This window comes from Microtus oregoni, unplaced genomic scaffold (genome assembly GCF_018167655.1).
Source record: "Microtus oregoni isolate MIOR12 unplaced genomic scaffold, Mior012 000029F_ref0000214, whole genome shotgun sequence".
Lineage (NCBI taxonomy): Eukaryota > Metazoa > Chordata > Mammalia > Rodentia > Cricetidae > Microtus > Microtus oregoni.
Genome location: NW_024543088.1, coordinates 19,460,869 through 19,479,560, shown reverse-complemented (window position 1 = coordinate 19,479,560; position 18,692 = coordinate 19,460,869). Strand labels below are relative to the sequence as shown.

The 18,692-nt window shown below is 45.1% G+C and overlaps 1 protein-coding gene across 1 annotated transcript in view; it reads right to left on the bottom strand.

Moving 5' to 3' along the window:
• Positions 1–214: 214 nt before the first annotated feature.
• The window catches only part of Klhl22 (kelch like family member 22), a 38,390-nt gene continuing 19,912 nt past the window's right edge, over positions 215–18,692 (bottom strand). Inside the window, exons 5-7 of the mRNA XM_041678275.1 lie at positions 9,215–9,407; positions 4,561–4,794; positions 215–1,152 (exon numbers count right to left, since the gene is read on the bottom strand). Coding sequence (XP_041534209.1) covers positions 787–1,152; positions 4,561–4,794; positions 9,215–9,407 — 793 coding nt within the window. The 3' untranslated portion in view covers positions 215–786. The remainder of the gene's footprint in view (positions 1,153–4,560; positions 4,795–9,214; positions 9,408–18,692) is intronic.

The window sequence follows — 18,692 nt, the reverse complement described above, 5'->3', positions numbered from 1 at the left end:
ACGAACATCCTTTTAGCTTGGGGAGCTTATCAGACGTCTGAAGCAGGGTAGTAACCTTGTGGTGCCATGTGGTACAGAGCAGGGCCTCAGTTCCCATGCCAAGCCCATTCCCCAGGGCAGGTGACTTGAAAACTGCCTCCTTGGATGGCACTCAGAGAGGCACTGACTAGAAAGGAAAAAAATCCAGACTGAGCCATAGAAGACACAATACCTTTTGCATAATGTTTTATTTCATTTTTTTTTCAACAATACTGGGTCAGAAAAACACACAGCTATGGGGCATCTCTTCATCCCTAGGACCAGTTCCAGGTACACGGTATCCTCTGTACCTTAAGAGTTCCCCAGCTGCTCAAGGCCTAGCTGCAGGCAGCTGGAGCTGCTCACCAGATCATGTGGTTCACAGAAAGGAGTCATGAGCTCTGACCACAGCTATGACTGCTAGACCCAGGACCTCTTGCAGAAGGGACCTTACTTAACCCATCAGGGAACAGACTAAGGGGAAGAAGAGGCCAAACAAGACAGCAGCCCTTCAGAGTTCAGAGGATGGGCCTGATTACTCCCTCAGAGGATAGCCAGCCTTTCCAGAGCACTTTTCTTTGTAATATAATTCACAGCCACAGAGTTTGCAAATGCTGGCAGCAGGCTGGTTGAAGAAACAGAGTGGAAAGGGCAGCTGGTGAACCAGGAGGGCTTGGGAAGGGCCCTACCCCAGAGCTTGGTATTCTAACCCAGACCCTATGGCCATCACCACCTGTTATCCCCTCCCAAAAACAAGGCATGAGAGCCCTAGTCCTCACTAGAGTTGTCAAACTCCTCCCAGTCGGACACACTCATTACTTCAGAGGCGAAGTCTGCATCTGCCTGGCTACGGTTGGGGGTCCCTCGGTGTGGCTCACAGAGCAGGGAGCGGGGCAGGGTGAGCACGCAGGCTGCAAGGCCTGAGATGGAATTGTTCAGCTGGGGCCCCTCTTCCCAGCAGTCTTTCTCCATGTCGTAGATGTGCACGTAGCCTGTGCGGCTGCCTCGGTTGTGGGAGCGGCCACCCAGCACATATATCCTGTTGTCTAGTACAGCAATACCAGGCTCGCCATGCCCAGCTGGGAGTGGGCAAACTGTTGACCACTGCCGAGATGTGCAGCTGTAGCAAGCCACCTGCAAAGCCAAGGACGGGGTCAACACAGGCATCATCTGAGACAGTTTGCCAGCCCACCCCAGGTCACCTTTGTCATCTGTTACTCGTAGCCTCACTTGGCTGTAGGCCAACATCTTGACTCCCCAGCCACCAGGAGTCTCCCTCTCATCTCCATATCCTGCTTCTCCTGCTCCCATGGACCCCACCTAACAACTTTCCTCTTCATAGCACCCCTACTCATACCCATGAGTGTGTGTGGAAGCAGCTACTTGCTGACCAAGTAAGACCACCAACCTTCTTTTCATTAATAAAATAGTCAATGCAGAAAAAAAAAAGACTTGGAAAAAAAACAATCTTCTAATAATCCAAGAAATGTAAACCAAAATGTCACTGGTAACCTGCAACCATGGAAGGAAGGAAATCATAAAACCCAGTGCCGGTAAAGGTATGGCAAAGCCGGTGTGTGCCTGTCTCACATGCCAGGAAGGGAATTTAGTCATATGTATTAAGAGACATTAAGTTGGGTGCTGGGGCAGCACAGGCCTTTAATCCCAGCACTCGGGAGGCAGAGGCAGAAAGATCTCTGTGAGTTTGAGGCCAGACTGGTCTACAAGAGCTAGTTCCAGGACAGGCTCCAAAGCTACAGAGAAACCCTGTCTTGAAAAAAATAAGTGAGAGAGAGAGAGAGAGAGAGAGAGAGAGAGAGAGAGAGATATTTAAATTTCTCCTTCAAGCTGGGCAGTTGCAGCACACACCTTTAATCCCAGCATTTGGGAGACAGGGGCAGGCGGCTCCCTCTGAGGTCTAGGCCAGTCTCATCTCATCAATACAGCAAGTTGGGGTGCATATTCAGATCATTTTATAAATAAAAATAAATAAATACTGCTATGCAGTCCTGGCTGGCTGGACTCTGGTGTGTGGATGACCCTTAAGTTGTGGTAATTCTCCTACTTTGCTGCCACGAGTTGAGGTGACAGGCCTAAGTAACAATGGCTCAAAATCTTTCTTTTTAAAGATTTATTTATTTCATGTATAGGAGTGCTCTATCTGTATGCACACTTTTATGTTAGAAGAGGGTATCAGATCCCACTAGAGATGGTTGTGAGTCACCATGCAGTTGCTGGGAATTGAACTCAGGACCTCTGGAAAAGCAGTCAGTGCTCTTAACCACTGGGGCTCACCTGTCCAACCCCATGGCTCAAAATCTTATCTGTTTCACTAAGTGGTCAAATTGGGATTCCAGGTACCATAGACAAAATAATGCTTCCTCACCCCAGGATGTCCACACCCTAATCTTTGGAATCTATGAATGTGCCATGTTACTGGCAAAACTAGCTTTATAGATGTGATTAAGGGTTGTGGGGCAGCTTTTTTTTTGGGGGGGGCATATTTTCTGGGTAGACCCATCCACATACATAACACTCTCCAGCGTGTAGCTATTTATGTAGACCAGGCTAGCTTCAAACTTGCAGAGTCAGCTCAGGAGTGTGACACTGTGCACAGTCTACAGACAGCTCTGACCCAAGGTTTCACTTAAAAATTTCAGCTTTACATTGCTGTAAAATTTGGCAGAAATCATGGTCCAGAGCCTTTTCATGAGTTAGTTAACTAAGTGTAATTCCTGTGTGACATTGGGTGAGAGGGAACAACTGAGCTACAGCACCCCATGCTGCTAAGTGATGGCAGCCCATAGGTCAGGGGCTAAATGCATTCGTATGTGTGGAGGCCAGGTCGACCTCATGTTCCTCAGGAGTCACCATCACGTTTTCTGAGACAGGATCTCTCATGGAGACCTGGGCTCAACAATCAGGTTATGTTGGCCAGCAAGCTCCAGAGAGAGAGATCTGTCCGTCTTCAAGTCCCAGCACTGGGGTCACAAGCAGACAGTTTTACTCTGGTCCTCAGGCTTCCATGGAAAGCACTTTATGGACAGCTACTTTCCCAGCCTGGTTAAATGTACATCTGAACTAGAAGAGTTCTAGTTTGTTATAAAACTACAGATTTACAATCCTATCACAAATGGAGGAACATCTTTAATTACTCAAAATAAAAAAGGGAAAGTCAGGTGGAAGGGACTTGAAGAAGGACTCCACCCGCCCTTGCCGGCTTAAAGATGAAGTGGTTACCACAAGTGAAGGCAGCCAAGAAAGGCTGTCCACAGCTAGCCAGGAAACTGCAATCACCACAAACTAAATACTGCCAACAGGGAAAGATACCCCATTGACATCTTGATGTCAGTCTGCTAGACTTATGACTGACAATAAATTCATCTTATTAAGGTTTGTGGCAATTTGTGCTAGAAACAATGAGAACCTTTACACTAGTCAAGTTCTACAGGTGAGGGAATGTTAATCCAGGCGGCCAAGCCTCACTCCCCAGCGCTTCCAGGTCAATGTCTGGGGGAGGGGCTGAGATTCATGACAGTATTATTCATAATGTAACGTGGAGTGAAGCTTAGACGAACCCAGATGATACACTGAGAACAGAGTGCTGCCCCGTGCTGGCGCTGGGGCAGACAGCAGCTGCTGCTGCACTGGCACACCTAAAGGAAGCGAGGCAGGATTGCCCAAGCTAGGAGTTCTGATGGGGCTGCAAAGTGAGTTCAAGGCCAGCTTGGGCAACTAAGTGAAACTCTACCTCAAAATAAAAGTCAACTGTAGATTAACTGTGGTATAGAGTCTCTCTAGGACATGTGATATCCTGGGTTTGTTTAATTTCTCAATGTACACACACACGCGATGTTAAAGTGGAGAACACTGGGGACAACGCTGGTGAGAAAAGCACATTTTGTTTCTTTAATTTCATTTTACTGAATAGCCCAGACTTGTCTTAAACTTGGAATCCTCCAGCCTCAGGCTCAAGTGTTGGGGTTACAGAAATGGACTACCAAACTTGGCCTGGGATGCTCTTTGACTATGAACAGCTAGAAACAAGCCACAGACAGATTGAGAGCGAACAGTACAAGTGAGAGGATAAGAGCCTCTCAATTCTTCTCTGGTCTTTGTTGGAGGGTCTACAATGTGGGTATGGTAACTTTTTTTTAGACAGAGTTTCACTGTGTAGCCCTGATTGTCCTGGAACTCCCTCTTATAGACTAGGCTGTCTTTGAAATCTGTCTCCCGAGTAGTACTGGGACAAAAGGTGTGTGCCACCACATCCAGCATGGATGGGTATGTTAACTTTTTGATGAAAACATAACAAGTAAAGGCACAAGTGAAACTACTATGGCAGTCATATGTTTGTATTATTTAGAATGTGCAGCATTAAGTATGAACCTTCATGTAAGCTGTGGGCTTGGAGTGATGATAAGTTGGTATGTGTTCAACAAGCCTAACCCATGCGCCCTTCTGGTGAAGGATATACACAGTAGGGAGGCTATGCATGAATGGAACCAGAGGGTACAGGGGAACTCCCTGGACCCAGCTCACCTGGTGCACATCCCTCCTGTAGCCAGCATCATTGTTGCTGCCTCCAATCACAAACAGCTTGTCGAGGAGGGCAGCCATGCCATGCCAGGCACGTCGCACAGGCCCATCAGCCAGAGTATGCCAGGTATTGCTTCCTGGGTCATAGCAGTGTGTCTCCTTCAGGTAGTCCTCTCCTCTGCGACCACAGGTAATGTACATCTTTCCCTGCAGTGTGGTGCCTGCATGGGCATACACCTGTTTGGAGTCACCAAAAGGGACAGGAAAGGCAGGGAATAGGCAAGAAGGCAGTGAGCAAGATGGCCAGTAGTAGCTGCCGCCACCACTCTGCAACTGCCTGATAGCACACTAATCAAGGTTTCACATCTGATGTACCTTCACATACTGAGGATAACTCACCCCGGATTCTATCAGGTTATACTGCCCTACTTGTTGATCCCTAACCGCTTTCCAAGAGGGTATGCTAACTACAGACCCAGACTGATTGTAATCTTTGTGTTTCTTTGTCCCTAAAGGAAACATCTGGACGGGGAACAAGAAAACCAAGGCCCACCCCAAGCTGCCAGAGAAGCACTGGCAGCGAGAACCTGCCCTTTCCATCACCCAATCTTTTCAGATGTGTCTGCAGATAGTTCCCACCCACAGGAAGTGTGTTATAGGGAGGAAAAGAAAAAGATTGAGACAAAGTGTCAAATATAGTTGGTTCTCCATACCCATGTGTTTGCATCTCTGGATTCAACCAAACAAGGACAAAAAATATTTCAATTAAAATACTACATCTGTACTGAACATGTACAGAGATTCAGTCTTCTGTATAAAAGAATTTACATATCATTTATATTGTACCACGTGTTAAGTAATACAGGATAGGGGACTGATACACATGGGCTTGCAAATGAAGGTAAATGTCCTACCACTGAGTCATACTTACCTTTTTTTTTTATAGACTACGTAGCCAAGGATGACCCTGAACCTCTGATCTCTGTCCTTCCACCTCAATCCACCCAATTTTGGGTAGGATTATAGGTGTGTGCATGACTCCAGGGTTATTTGATACTGAGAGCTGAACTCGGGGCTTCATGCATGTTAGCCAAGCACTCTACCAACTAAGCTACACTTCAAGCCCCTACATTTCTTTCTTTTGGGGGGGGTTGTTTTTGAGAAAGTGTAGTTCTTTCTGGCTATCTTGGAATGTGCTCTGTAGACAAAATCACAAAGATCTACCTGCCTCTACCTCCTGAGTTATGGGACTAAATGACTATGCCACCATACCCCGCAACCCTTACAATTTTTTTACTTTCAGAAAAAATTGGTCTGGCTTTATACTCTGTAGCCCAGGCTCCCCTTGACCTTTTGCTCTTCCTGTCTCTGTTTCCCAAGCTGGGATAAGGCTTGTGACAGAGCAGGCTCAGATGTGTAGGTTTTACAGATACTGTTATGACTTCAGCCTCACAGACTGCACTCTCCTTGGAGGGTCAGATCGCAAAGGACAACCATACAAAGAACACCCCCACTCCAGTGATGGTGTGTCCAGACTGCAGTGCTGTGCGTTCCCGAACAAACACTTGGCTTGGGAGAACTAACCTCTCTGTTGGTCAGTTTAAGTTGACAATAGTCACAACCACTTCTCTCCTGACCCAAATCCCCATACCGAATGTCTGAGGGTCATCAGTCTTTTCCCCATTTCTACAATGCTGCCATTCAAGAACATATAACTAACATAGAACAGGTTTGGTCTTGTTTTGATACAAGATCTTTCTATCCTGGAACTCTCTGTGAATCCACGACTGTCCTGAACTCACTATACTGTTCAAGTTGACCTCAAGATTCCCCATTTATGCCTCCCAAGTGCTAGGATTACAGGCACACACCATCTTACCTGGTCTGAAAATAGAACCTTTACAACTGGCTTTCTATCCGTCTAGGTTCTCCATTTTTATTGCTGTGAATCAACCAGTTTATTAAGCCATTCACCTGTTGAAGGACATTTGTTCACTTTCTGGCTACTATCCAAAAAAAAAGTGGTTATTATTATCCATGGTAAAGTCTTCATTTCCCCGAGATAAATCCCCAAGATGGCAAGCTCTGAGTTGCACGGCAGCTGGAAGATGCTGCCACTACTTTACATTCGCACAGGCAGAGCACAGGCGACCTGTGACCTTGTATACCTTGTATAGCATGAACTTCGGAGGAGCAGCCACTTTCTGTTTCAGGCAGCACTCACTGTGGCTTGTGATGAACGATGCTATTTTCTTACGTGTTCATCTGTCTATCTTCTCAGTGAAATCTCTTCCACTCTTTTGCTCCCTCCTACTTCCTCCTGTCTTATTTGTTTTTCCAGAGGCTCTCTCTATAGCACAGAGGAGCCTCATACAGTGATTAAAGGTACAAACCCCAATACTAGACTTGACTTCTTCAATACTATGGTTCAGACATATGGTTTACATCTATTTTTTTGCTACTCAGTAACTTTTTTCATAAGTTTCTTTTAAAAAAATGTGGAGGTGGGGTTTGTGAGATGGCTCAATTTCTACAAGTTCTTGCTGCCCACCCCAAAGGCCCTAGTCTGATTCCTAGGATTCACACGGAGGAATTAGAGAGCTAACTCCTGGAAGCTGTTCTCTGACACTGGCAAGTCCCCTGCCACACACCAACAAAAATAGGCACACTTATTTATTTATTTAACTATCTGTCTGTCTATTTATTTATTTATTTAGGTTTTTCGAGACCAGGCTATCCTCAAACCCACCGAGATCCACTTGCCTCTGCTTCCCAAGTGCTGAGATTAAAGGCGTGAGCCACCACCCATCAAATGAATGCACTTTTTAAAAAGGTCTTTTGCCAGCAAGAGTTTTTAATTTTGAAAAGATCTGATTTATCAGTTTTCCTTTTTCATGGCTTAAATGTTTGTTTGTTTGTTTTTTGATTTTTCGAGACAAGGTTTTTCCGTAGCTTTTGGTTCCTGTCCTGGAACTAGCTCTTGTAGACCAGGCTGGCCTCGAACTCACAGAGATCCTCCTGCCTCTGCCTCCCGAGTGCTGGGATTAAAGGCGTGCGCCACCACCGCCCAGTTTCATGGCTTAAATGTTTGACATCAAGTCTATGAACTCATTTAGCCCATATCCTTAACATTGTCTTGTTTTTGTTTTGCTTTGTTCTTTTGGTTAGGATAGGGTCTTGCTATGCAGCCCTGGAATTCATTATGCAGACCAGGCTGACCTCAAATTTGCTGTGACCCTCCTGTCTGTCTTCCAGCACTGAGATCACAAGCACTATCACCACATCTGTCTCTTGTTCTGTTTCATTTGTCTAAAGGGTCTAGCTTTACATCTACATCTACAAACATCTTCGAGTGGCCTCCAAACCACTTCTCATCCCTCCCATTTCCCTCGACCTCCACAGGCTGGCCCAGTCCTAGACCACACAGGTCCAAACACTGCCCTCCTTACTTCTTTACTCTTCAGGCTCTTCAAAGCTCGTCTCTCTCGGGCCTGGGAGCGCCTTTGTCCACTGAAAATGGCTAATTTATTTTTTAGGCCTTACTCTGACACTCAGACAGACGTCATTTCCTTCATCTATTTACTGTAACTACTCTAGTAGTGTTTGGGTTGATTAATAAGTCTCTTCTGCAATCCACCTGTTGGAGGAGGGTTTGTCATTTGTCACCACTAGGTCTCCATGACTTAGTGGAAGAGATGACCACATGCACAAAGAAATGAAGGGGACTAGCTGCGGAATAAACTGAATGAAGCTCAAGACTGCTCCTATGTGGCCAAGATGAAGAACTGCAGCTCTGTCCACAAACCTTTCTCAAACTCCTCAGAGATCAGATCTCAACAGCCCCAGATGTTTTCCATGCAAAATCTGCTCCTTTCTCCAGAACTAGGGCAGGGCCTCCTTCCCTGCAAAGAAGCTAAAGAGCAAGGATCTGGCATAGCTGGGGGCCTGTAGAGAAGATGACAGGAATCAGGCCTGCTGTGTGGGTGACTTGGCCAGAAGATCCTGACCTCAATCCATTGAAGCCAAGTCTTAATCCCCAAGGGCTTGAGGAAGGGTGAGAGAGAAAAATGACAGGTAGTGGAAAGACTCCAGAGCCACAGGTCTTGTCCAGGTCCCTGTTGGGCAGAGTTTTTATGTGTGACCACTACACCATCCTGATTCTGGAAGGCCTGGTGACTCTAAGGCATGAGCCTGGAGCAAGTGTACAACAGCCTCAACATCTTTCTTCAGAGGCCAGGGCTTTAGAGCTGATGCCAACAAGGCCCATCCTTGCCCTGAAACCACAGGTAGTTGGGGCTAGGTCAAAGTACCCAGGAACCAGAAAAAGAATTAGATGCACCCCATAAAGCATTACCTTTGCATCATGTACATAATTTTAAGCATCTCCAAACTGGACCGAAGCAAGGTGCTATGCTGTATGTACATGACGATTATTGTCTTTATAAAAATAAGACCTCCAAAGGTCTCATTCTGTGGCCTCTGGGAGGCCCCACAGCTGTTTTCCTGCAAGGAGGAGTCTGAGTAAAGACTGTGAATCAGGCTGCCCTCCAGGCTCTGAGTCCCTCTGTTTTGACATATTTGGAAATCTTCCAGCTTGTGTCAGCAAGAACAGATCTGGAAGGGAACTGGGAAGGCTCCTACTGGAGGGCTTCCTTACCTCCCTCTTGAGTGGGGCCACATAGTCCCAGGAGTTGGTAGCAGGATCATAGCGTTCCACGGCACTCAGGTCATTGTGGTAGTCACGGCCGGCCACAGCGTAGATGTACTTGCCCACGACACACACACACAGATCTGCGTGTTCCTGCTGCAAGGACTGGATCTGGAACCAGCGATTGTGCCTCGGGTCATACCTTTGGAGGACATGAGAACAGTATGTCACTGCCAAGGAGAGCAACTTGTCTTGCCTTTCAGGCTCACTTTCTACCCCCGCCTTCCCCCCACTTTCTTTGCCGCAGTCTGGTCCAAACACCCTCAATCCTGACAGTTAGACCTTGCAGACCCAGAGCCATGACAGAGGTTCACGGAACACAGTTTGCTCACAACATGGCCTGGAATGTAGCCAGAAACTGCCTGAGTTTCTGCCCATGAGGTAGGCCCCTCACAGGAACAACCTCTAGGATTTGTATCGACCAAATGTCCATCACAGGCTGTGATCACCATCTTCTCGCCTGTGGTGACCGGGTGCACCAGCCTCTTCCAACATTCTTTTATATGAGGTCGGCAAGGGTCACCCTGTGCACTGTCACATCCTTGTTTTTCCTGATAGTCATAGGTTCCCCTCAGCCCCCTTCAAACACATGAAAGAACTATACCATTCTCTGCTTGGTAGCTTTCCTGATTTCCTGGCCAGGAAAGCCTTTTCCACCCTCATCCCCTCAGGACATCCTTCTTGCTAAAGGGAGCACATCAACTCTCACCTTGAATATGGTTACCAGAGGGCAGGATCCTATGAGATCCTAGGGACCCCACTAAAGGAAAAAGATGAAGCTGACTACATGAAGCCATAGGATTCTGCAGGACCAGGAAGGCTGCTGGGCTGAGGCTTCCCTGGGGTAATCTGCAATGATGTGCAGGGGCAGGAGAGGAGAAACACTCCCTAATTCTCTGCTAACCTTTGCACGATTAAGCACTGTTACTACAGCTCGCTTTCCTGATATCAGGCCACATTATGTCACTTTCAGAAAAAAATAGTGTCCCCAAGTCAAAGCCTTGTTTCCCTGACAACTGTAAAAACAGGTCTCTCTAGCAACAAGTATCATCTAACCTGGCACAGAGCCAGTCCTGTCACCGCTGCTCAACCTCAGTCAGCCCAGGATGCCCCTCCCTTCTTTTTGCTCCATCTCTTACCGGAAACTGCCTAAACAAGGCTTCCAATTCCCCCAGGGCACTCTCAGCTACCTGGCATGTCAACTGTTCCCCACTGGTCTCTACTGTATTTTAGATCTACATGACTGTCCACTTAACTATCCTCAATAGAGCCCTGCATTCCCCATGTCCTTCTGTTCCCATCAATGCCAGCAAAATCCATGCTGCTATGCGCTGATCCCCACACCTGAGGTCCTCTACAGCCTAAACCCATCTTCATTTTCTTCTGCCACACCAGGGACTAAGTCTATGGTCACTGGATGCTGGGCAAGTGTTCTACCACCAACCTACATTCTCAGCCCTCTTTTCACCTTAAAAAAATTAAAACAATATTTTTAAAAGATTTATTCATTTTTTTATGTGCATTGGTATTTTGCCTGCATGTATGTCTCTGTGAGAGTGTTGGATCCCCTGGAACTGAAGTTACAGACAATTGTGAGCTGCCATGTGGGTGCTGGTAACTGAACCTGGGTCTTCTGGAAGAGCAGCCAGTGCTCTTAACTGCTAAGTCATCTATCCAGCCCCTTAAAGTATTTTTAAGATTTATTTTTAAAAACTTTAAAGTATATGTTTTGAGTGTCTTGCCTACAAGAACACATGTGCAAGTCTGGTGCCATGGAAGTCAGAATAGGGTGTTGGATCCTAGGGAACTAGTTACAGATGGTTCTGAGTCAAAATGTGGGTGCTGAGAACCAAACCCAGGTCCTTTGGAAGAGTAGTAGGTTCTCCTAGCAGATGAGCATCTCCCCAGTCCTACCTTTCCCAATTTTTTTTTTTTTTTGGTTTTTCGAGACAGGGTTTTTCTGTGGCTTTGGAGCCTGTCCTGGAACTAGCTCTGTAGACCAGGCTGGTCTCGAACTCACAGAGATCCGCCTGCCTCTGCCTCCCAAGTGCTGGGATTAAAGGCGTGCGCCACCACCGCCTGGCACCTTTCCCAATTTTTGAGACAGGGTCTCATTAAATTACCAAGGTAGGCTGACAAAGCTGCCATCTGGTTAGTTTGCTGTCTGCCGCCTTTCCTGTATACCGACCTCTTTTATGTATGCATATCCCCTCAAACCTCATTTTCAGTCAAGTCAGAAGCTGCTTCCCCACCACAGTGAAACCAGCTTCTCTGGAGCTCTCCACCTGATTCCCTCTGGTTTTCAGCACTTAGTTTCTTAGGCTGAATTTCTTTGTATCTTGTGGCTTCAGGTTTAAGGGGACACACACACACACACACACACACACACACACATTCATTGAAACTGTAGGTTTATAGGTTTTATTCTCCTTACCTATCTGTATCTGACCTCTTCCTCCTCACCCTCATAAGGTCTTGTTATAACTAAGGCTAGCCTTGAACTTGCTATGTAGACCAGGCAGGCCTTTAACTCCCAAGCCTCCTTCCTTAGTCTCCCAAACACTGGAATTATAGGTATCCATGACTATATTCAGATGACCAAGTTCCTCTTTATTGGAATTATTTCTGTTTGTATTATTACAATGTGTTCATGATTGGTTGACAGACATGCCATGGCATATATGTTAAGGTTGGAGGACAGGTTTATGAAATCTGTTCTTTCCTCCTTTGTGTGGGTTCAAGAGATTGAAAACAAATTGCCAGGATTATGTTGCAAGTATCTTTACCTACTGAGCCGTATCACTGGCCTTCTGGGGTGCTTGCTTGTTTCTCTGTTTTTAGACAAGGTCTTATGAATCCCAGGCTGGCCTTGCACTCCCTAAGTAGCCTGGCCCTCCTGTCTCCACCTCAAATATTGGGATTACAGGTGTGTGCCACCATACCTGGTTTTAATTTTCTTCTTAGTCAGAACAGATTGTTAAGTAATAAATTTTCTAATTAAAATAAACTTCAGGGGCTGGCAAAATGGTTCAGTGAACAAGTGTGCTTGCTGCCAAGCCTGGTGATTTGAGTTCCAACCCTGGGACCATCATGGTGAAAGGAGAGAACAAACTCCTACAAGTTGTCCTCTGACCTCCACATCCTATGGCATGTGCACATGCACACATTAAACAGATGCTTTAAAACATGTTTGTGTGTGCTGATGTGCTCCTGTATGTGCCTGTAGAGAGGACAAAGGTCAATGCTGAGTGTCTTCCTCTATCACTGACCACTTTATATCTTGAAATAGTCTCTGACACTGATTATTGGCTTTACTGGCTGGCTAGTGGGCCCCTGAGGGAAACCCTCCTGTCTCTACCCCTGCCACACCCTGGAGCTAAAGAGGAGAACCACCACATCTGGCTTTTATATAGGCACTAGGGGTCTGAATGAAGGTCCTCATAGTTGTGAAGCAAGCTCTTTACAGACTAAGCCATCTCCCCAGCCCAAAATTCAGTATTACATGTAAGGGTATAAGTTCATCTAACACTACTATGGACTGAATGCATGTGTTCCAAGAAACAGCTATGTGAAAGCTACTTTGACAAGTCTCTGGGATTTAATCAGGTCTTAAGAATAAACATATCGGGATAGATTAGTACCTATTAAGAAAAAGATTTAGGGGGAGGGGGAGGGAAATGGGAGGTGGTGGTGGGGAAGAGACAGAAATCTTTAATAAATAAATAAATTAAAAAAAAAAGAAAAAGATTTAGAAGTCAGATGGCAGTGGTGCACACCTTTAATTTAAGCCCAGCACTCAGGAAGTAGAGGCAGTCAGATCTCTGAGTTCGAGGTCAGCCTGGTCTACAGAGAAAGTACCAGAACAGCCAGGGTTACAAACAGAAACTCTGTCTTGAAAAACCATTAGAAAAAAAAAGTATCTTAGGGTTTCTGTTGCTATGAAGAGACACCATAACCATGGCAACACATAAGGAAAACATCTAATTGGGGTGGCTCACTTACTCTTTTAGAGGTTCAGTCCATTATCATCATGGCAGGGAGCATAGCAGTGTGCAGGTAGATATGGTGCTGACTACATCTTGATCAGAAGGCAACAGGGGTGGACTAAGACACTGGGCAATATATTAAGCATAGAAAACCTCAATGCTCACCCCCACAATGACACACTTCTTCCAACAAGGCCATACCTACTCCAACAAAACCACAACTCCTAATTATGTAGGATAATCTTTTTGTACACTGTGAAGATGTGTTTCTGTTTTACCTCATCTGCCTAAGATGCCTTCTGACTGGCTTAATAAAGAGCTCAATGACCAGTAACTAGGCGGGAAGGGATAGGTGGGAATTATGGGCAGAGATAGGAACTCTGGGAAGAATCAGAGAGTTGGGGATTTGCCAGCCAGACACGGAGGAAGTGGGGTGCATGGTACTGAGCAGAGATAACAAACCATATGTCAGAATGCAGATTAATATAAACGTGACAACTTAAGAATTAGTTGGGAGCAACCCTAAGCTAAGGCCAAGCTTTCATACTCAAAAGAAGTCTCTGTGCCATTATTTGGGAGCTGGTAGTGCTACTCCCTATGAGTTTATGAGAGTCAATTACATTAAAACTACCACATTCCACTCCCTGGCCCCCATAAGCTTGTAACAACATCATAATACAAATTCATTTAGTTCAAGTTAAAAAGTCTCCATAGTCTATCAGTCTAAACAGTGTTTAAAAGTCAAAAGTCTCTTCTGAGACTCATGCAATCTCTTAACTGTAATCCCCTATAAAATAAAAATCAAAACAGACACATACTTCCAATATATAATGGCACAGGATATGCATTACCATTTCAAAACATAAGAAAGGAAGCATAGTGAGGAAATACTGGACCAAAGCAAGACCAGAACCCAGCTGGGCAAACTCCAAACTCTGCATCTCCATGTCTGATGTCAAAGTGTTCTTCAGATCTCCTGCTCTGTTCAGCTTTGCTGACTGCAGCGCACTTCTTTCTCAGGGCTGGTTCCACTCTGTTAGCAGTTCTCCTCAACAGGTGTCCCACGGCTCTGGCATCTCCTGCTTCTTAGGTTCTCCAGGGCAATCATGCTTCAGCTTCATGACCTCCATTCAGGGACACCCCTGACACATGCCTGGCCTCAGCAGCTTTCCTTAGTCTCAGGGGCAAATTTCATAGTTCCTTTCTTCTACCCTTAATTCCAGAACCATGTGGCCGAAGCTGCCAAAATCTGCTGCTTACTGGGGGCTGGAACATGGCCCCCCTTGTTCAATTAAAGGTGTGCACCACCACAACCAGTTCTAAACTTTCCTTTAGTTCCTTTTCACAAATTGGAAACTGACTAGGGTGGGATCTTACCCTGAGGTCAACATTCCATTTATTCCATTTCTTAACCTGTTTATCCCCTTGAACACAGGATTTAGCTTCATTCCACTTCCTGGTGCCCCTTTGATCAACCTGTACATTTTATATTTTTATTTTCTCAGTTTGTTCCTTTTCATCATAAATCTTCATTATAGTTACCAGCAATAACCACATGACAGAGGCTATACCAGGCTGTTTTGAAATTTCCTCTGCCAACAGAATGAATCCAAAGCAATCTCTTAACTGTAATCCCCTATAAAATCATACTCACTTTACCCTCTTCAGACAATGGCAAAAAGCAGCCATGTTCTTCACCAAAATATGACTAGAACAATCTCTAGGCAACATACTAAAATTTTCCTCTGAAACTCTTGAGCCAGCCCCCAACAGTTCAAATAACTCTCAGCACCACTATCTTCCATGCTCCTACTAGTATGGCCCATTAAGCAGTGCTTAAAGCATTCTATTTCTTCCTTAACCCAAAACACCAAAATTCAAATTCCTCCAAACAAAAACATGGTCAGACCTGTAACAGCAATACCCCAGTCCCTGGTACCAACTTCTATTTTCGCTAGGGTTTATATTGCTGTAAAGAGATACCATAACCATGGCAACTCTTTAAGGAAAAATTTTTTTTTTGTTTTTGTTTTTTGAGATAGTTTCTCTATAGCTTTGGAACCTGTCCTAGAACTAGCTCTTGTAGACCAGGCTGGTCTCAAATTCACAGAGATCCATCTGCCTCTGTCTCAAGAGTACTGGAATTAAAGGCGACATAGGAAATATTTAATTGGGGTGACTTGCTTACACTTTTAGAGGTTCAGTCCATTATCATCATGGCAAGGAGCATGGAAGTGTGCAGGCAGACATGGTGATGGCTATATCTTGATCAGAAGGCAACAGTAGTGGACTGAGACACTGGAAGGCATCTTGACCACAGAAAACCTCAAAGCCCACCCCCACAGTGACATACTTCCTCCAAAGAGGCATGCCTATTCCAACAAAGCTACACCTAATAGTGCCACTTCCTATGAGATTATGAGATATGGGCCAATTACATTCAAACTATTACAAAGAAGAAGAGACGAGAACTCAGTCTGTCTTTTATGTGAGGATACAGCAAGAAAGGGTTCCCAGCTGACATTCTAGAACCAAGAGTATGAGAAACAGGTGTTGGGTATTTAAGCCACTTATTCTGTGGTATTTGTTATAGCAGCCAAAATTTTTTAAGATAATAACTTCAATTCACATATTTGAACTGCCAAACTATCATAAATTAAGAGTGAAATCTAAGTTCAAAATGAACTAGAGGTCTTTGTCAAATGTAGCAAACTGTTTTTCTTCTGTTATTTCCACGACTGTTAGTGGTATGGCAGGGTACACACTGAAGTACTGGGGATTAAACCCAAGGTTCTGTGCAGACCATCAGAGTTCTACACTGAGCCATATCACACCAGCCCACCTTTCTCCTTTTGTTTGAAATAAGGTCTCACTGTGTCACCTGTCAGACTGTCTCCCAGGGCTGTGATTAAAGGTACTTGGCCCCAGCCACCTTTTCACTACTCGACCAAGCTTGATCTGAACTCATTCAGTAACCCAGGCAGATCTTGAACTGGTAATCCTCCTGCCTCACCCTCTTAAGCAGTTGGGATTATAGGTTCATCACTAGGTCCAACTCTTACTGTTTTAAATGCTACTAAAACTTTAAATACACCTGGAAATGTTTTTTTTTAAAAAAAAAACCCAAAATACTATTTTATACAGACAGGGTCAGGGTACATGCAACATGGACTAGATACTACTAGGCACAGCACACAGATAGTGCTCAAGAATTTATCTAGTTATACTATGAAAAATGTACAAAGAATGATGTGGCTAACTCCTATGGTTTGATCGAGTGTCCTCTAAAGGTCCAAATATAAAGACCTTGCTCTGCCTAGTATTATGTCAACTGGACATAAGCTAGTCATCAGAGAGGATGCCTTTTTAAAAAAGACTTATTTATTAATTATGTATACAGGGTTTTTCCCACATGTATGCCTTCAGGCCAGAAGAGGACATCAGATCTCATTACTGATGGTTGTAAGCCACCTTGTGGTTGCTGGGAGTTGAACTCAAGACCTCTGGAAGAGCAGTCAGTGCTCTTAACCTCCGAGCCATCTCTCCAGCCCCAGAGAGGACATCTTAACTGAGAAAATGCGTCCATAAGATCAGGGTAGGAAAGCCTGAAGGGCATTTTTCTAATTAGTGATTGACGGAGGAGGACCCAATCCATTGTGGGTGGGGCCACCCCTGGATGATGGTCCCAGGTTGTATAAGAAACCAGGCTGAGCAAGCCATGGAAAGCAAGCCAGTAGGCAGCACCCTTCCATAGTCTCTGCATCAGCTTCTGCGTCCAGGTTCCTGCCCTCACTGCTCTGGATGATGAACTCTTAATGGACTACGAGTAAAACAAACCTTTCCAAGGTGTTTTTAGTAATGGTGTTTCATACTAGCAAAGTAACCCCAACTAAGACCTGGTCCTCAGGTGGCAGTTTTGGGAGGTATTATGGTCCTGCTTAGGTCACTGGGAAATGGACTCAAGAGGATATTTGCACATATCTCCTATCCTAGAAACAGGAAAGCAGAGGGAGGAAGATCACTGCAAAGTCCAAGGCCAACCTGGTCAATGGAGAGTTCCAGGCCAAGTAGGATTATAGAATAAGACAGTCTTTTTGTTGTTGTGTTGGGTTTTTGTTTTGTTTTGTTTGCTAAGACCTTGTCTTTAAAAACCACAAAAACAAAACTGTGTGACTCTGCATCCCTGGTTTCTACTTTCTGTGTCCTGGACCAAAATGTGACTATCAGGTTCAGTGCTCCTACCACAGCCACCTACCTCACAAAGGACAAACCAGTGGGCAGACCCCATATATCACACAACCTTGGACTTTAAACATTTCCAAGTATACAGTAAAAAAAACAGCCGGGCGGTGGTGGCACACGCCTTTAATCCCAGCACTCGGGAGGCAGAGGCAGGCGGATCTCTGTGAGTTCGAGGCCAGCCTGGTCTAGAAGAGTTAGTTCCAGGACAGGCTCCAAAAAGCTACAGAGAAACCCTGTCTCGAAAATAAAAAAGCAACAAAAAAAAAAAACATTTTCACATTAATTAATTACTTTAGGTACTTCATACGAGGCCAACACAGTTGTATATAGGAATTCAAAGAAGAAAATAAAAGAAGTACTGGAAACAAAGACACAATCATTTTGCTTCATGATACAATTTCTTAGAGTTTCTACAGAGCTCTAGGACATACCTGCTAAGCACTCTTCCTCACACTGCAAAACCTTATTGCAAAATACTGTTTTCTTATATTCCAAGAGCTTATAGATTTTAAAGCTGGTAAACTATAAAAAGGGAAAAAGAAACAAACTCAGAAAAATCAATTTTAGGGATCAGCCACTGTGATATCCCAGCACACAGATAGAGATGAAAACAGAAAGATCATGAAGTCAAGGTCATCCTGCCTATTCAACTGGCACAAGTTAGACCAAAAAACAAAAACAAAAAAGTGTTGGGGTGGAACCAGGGCTTTATTCATGCTAGGGCAGCATTCAACACAGAGCTGCACTCTCTGTTGTGCAAGTTTTGCGAAGGCTAGGAAGTAAATGAAGCTTCGATGACAGACACCCTCGCCAGTTGGCAGGCAGGCCTTGGCCCTACTTGCGACCACCACCCTACACATTTCTGTTCCTTTGATCCAAGGTCAGCTGTCAGCTGTCACTGCTCTAGAGAGATCTGCTCTGCAGCTCTCAACAGATGAGGTGGGGCAGTCTGACATGAGCCCCACAGCTGGAGGCAGAGCCCTATAAGAAAGAAGCTTCCAGGCTTGACCGGAGGGAAGCCAAATTCAGTAATGCTCACTGGAGACAGTATCCAGTTACAAAGGAAGTGAGTCATTTCCTTCTTTCTGAACTCTGCCATTCCAACCATCTAATCACAGTGTGTTATAGGCAGGTTTAAGTCTCCCTAGTTCACCAAAGGTGACTGCTTCCTAGGGTCAGGAGAAATGACCAAGTAATGG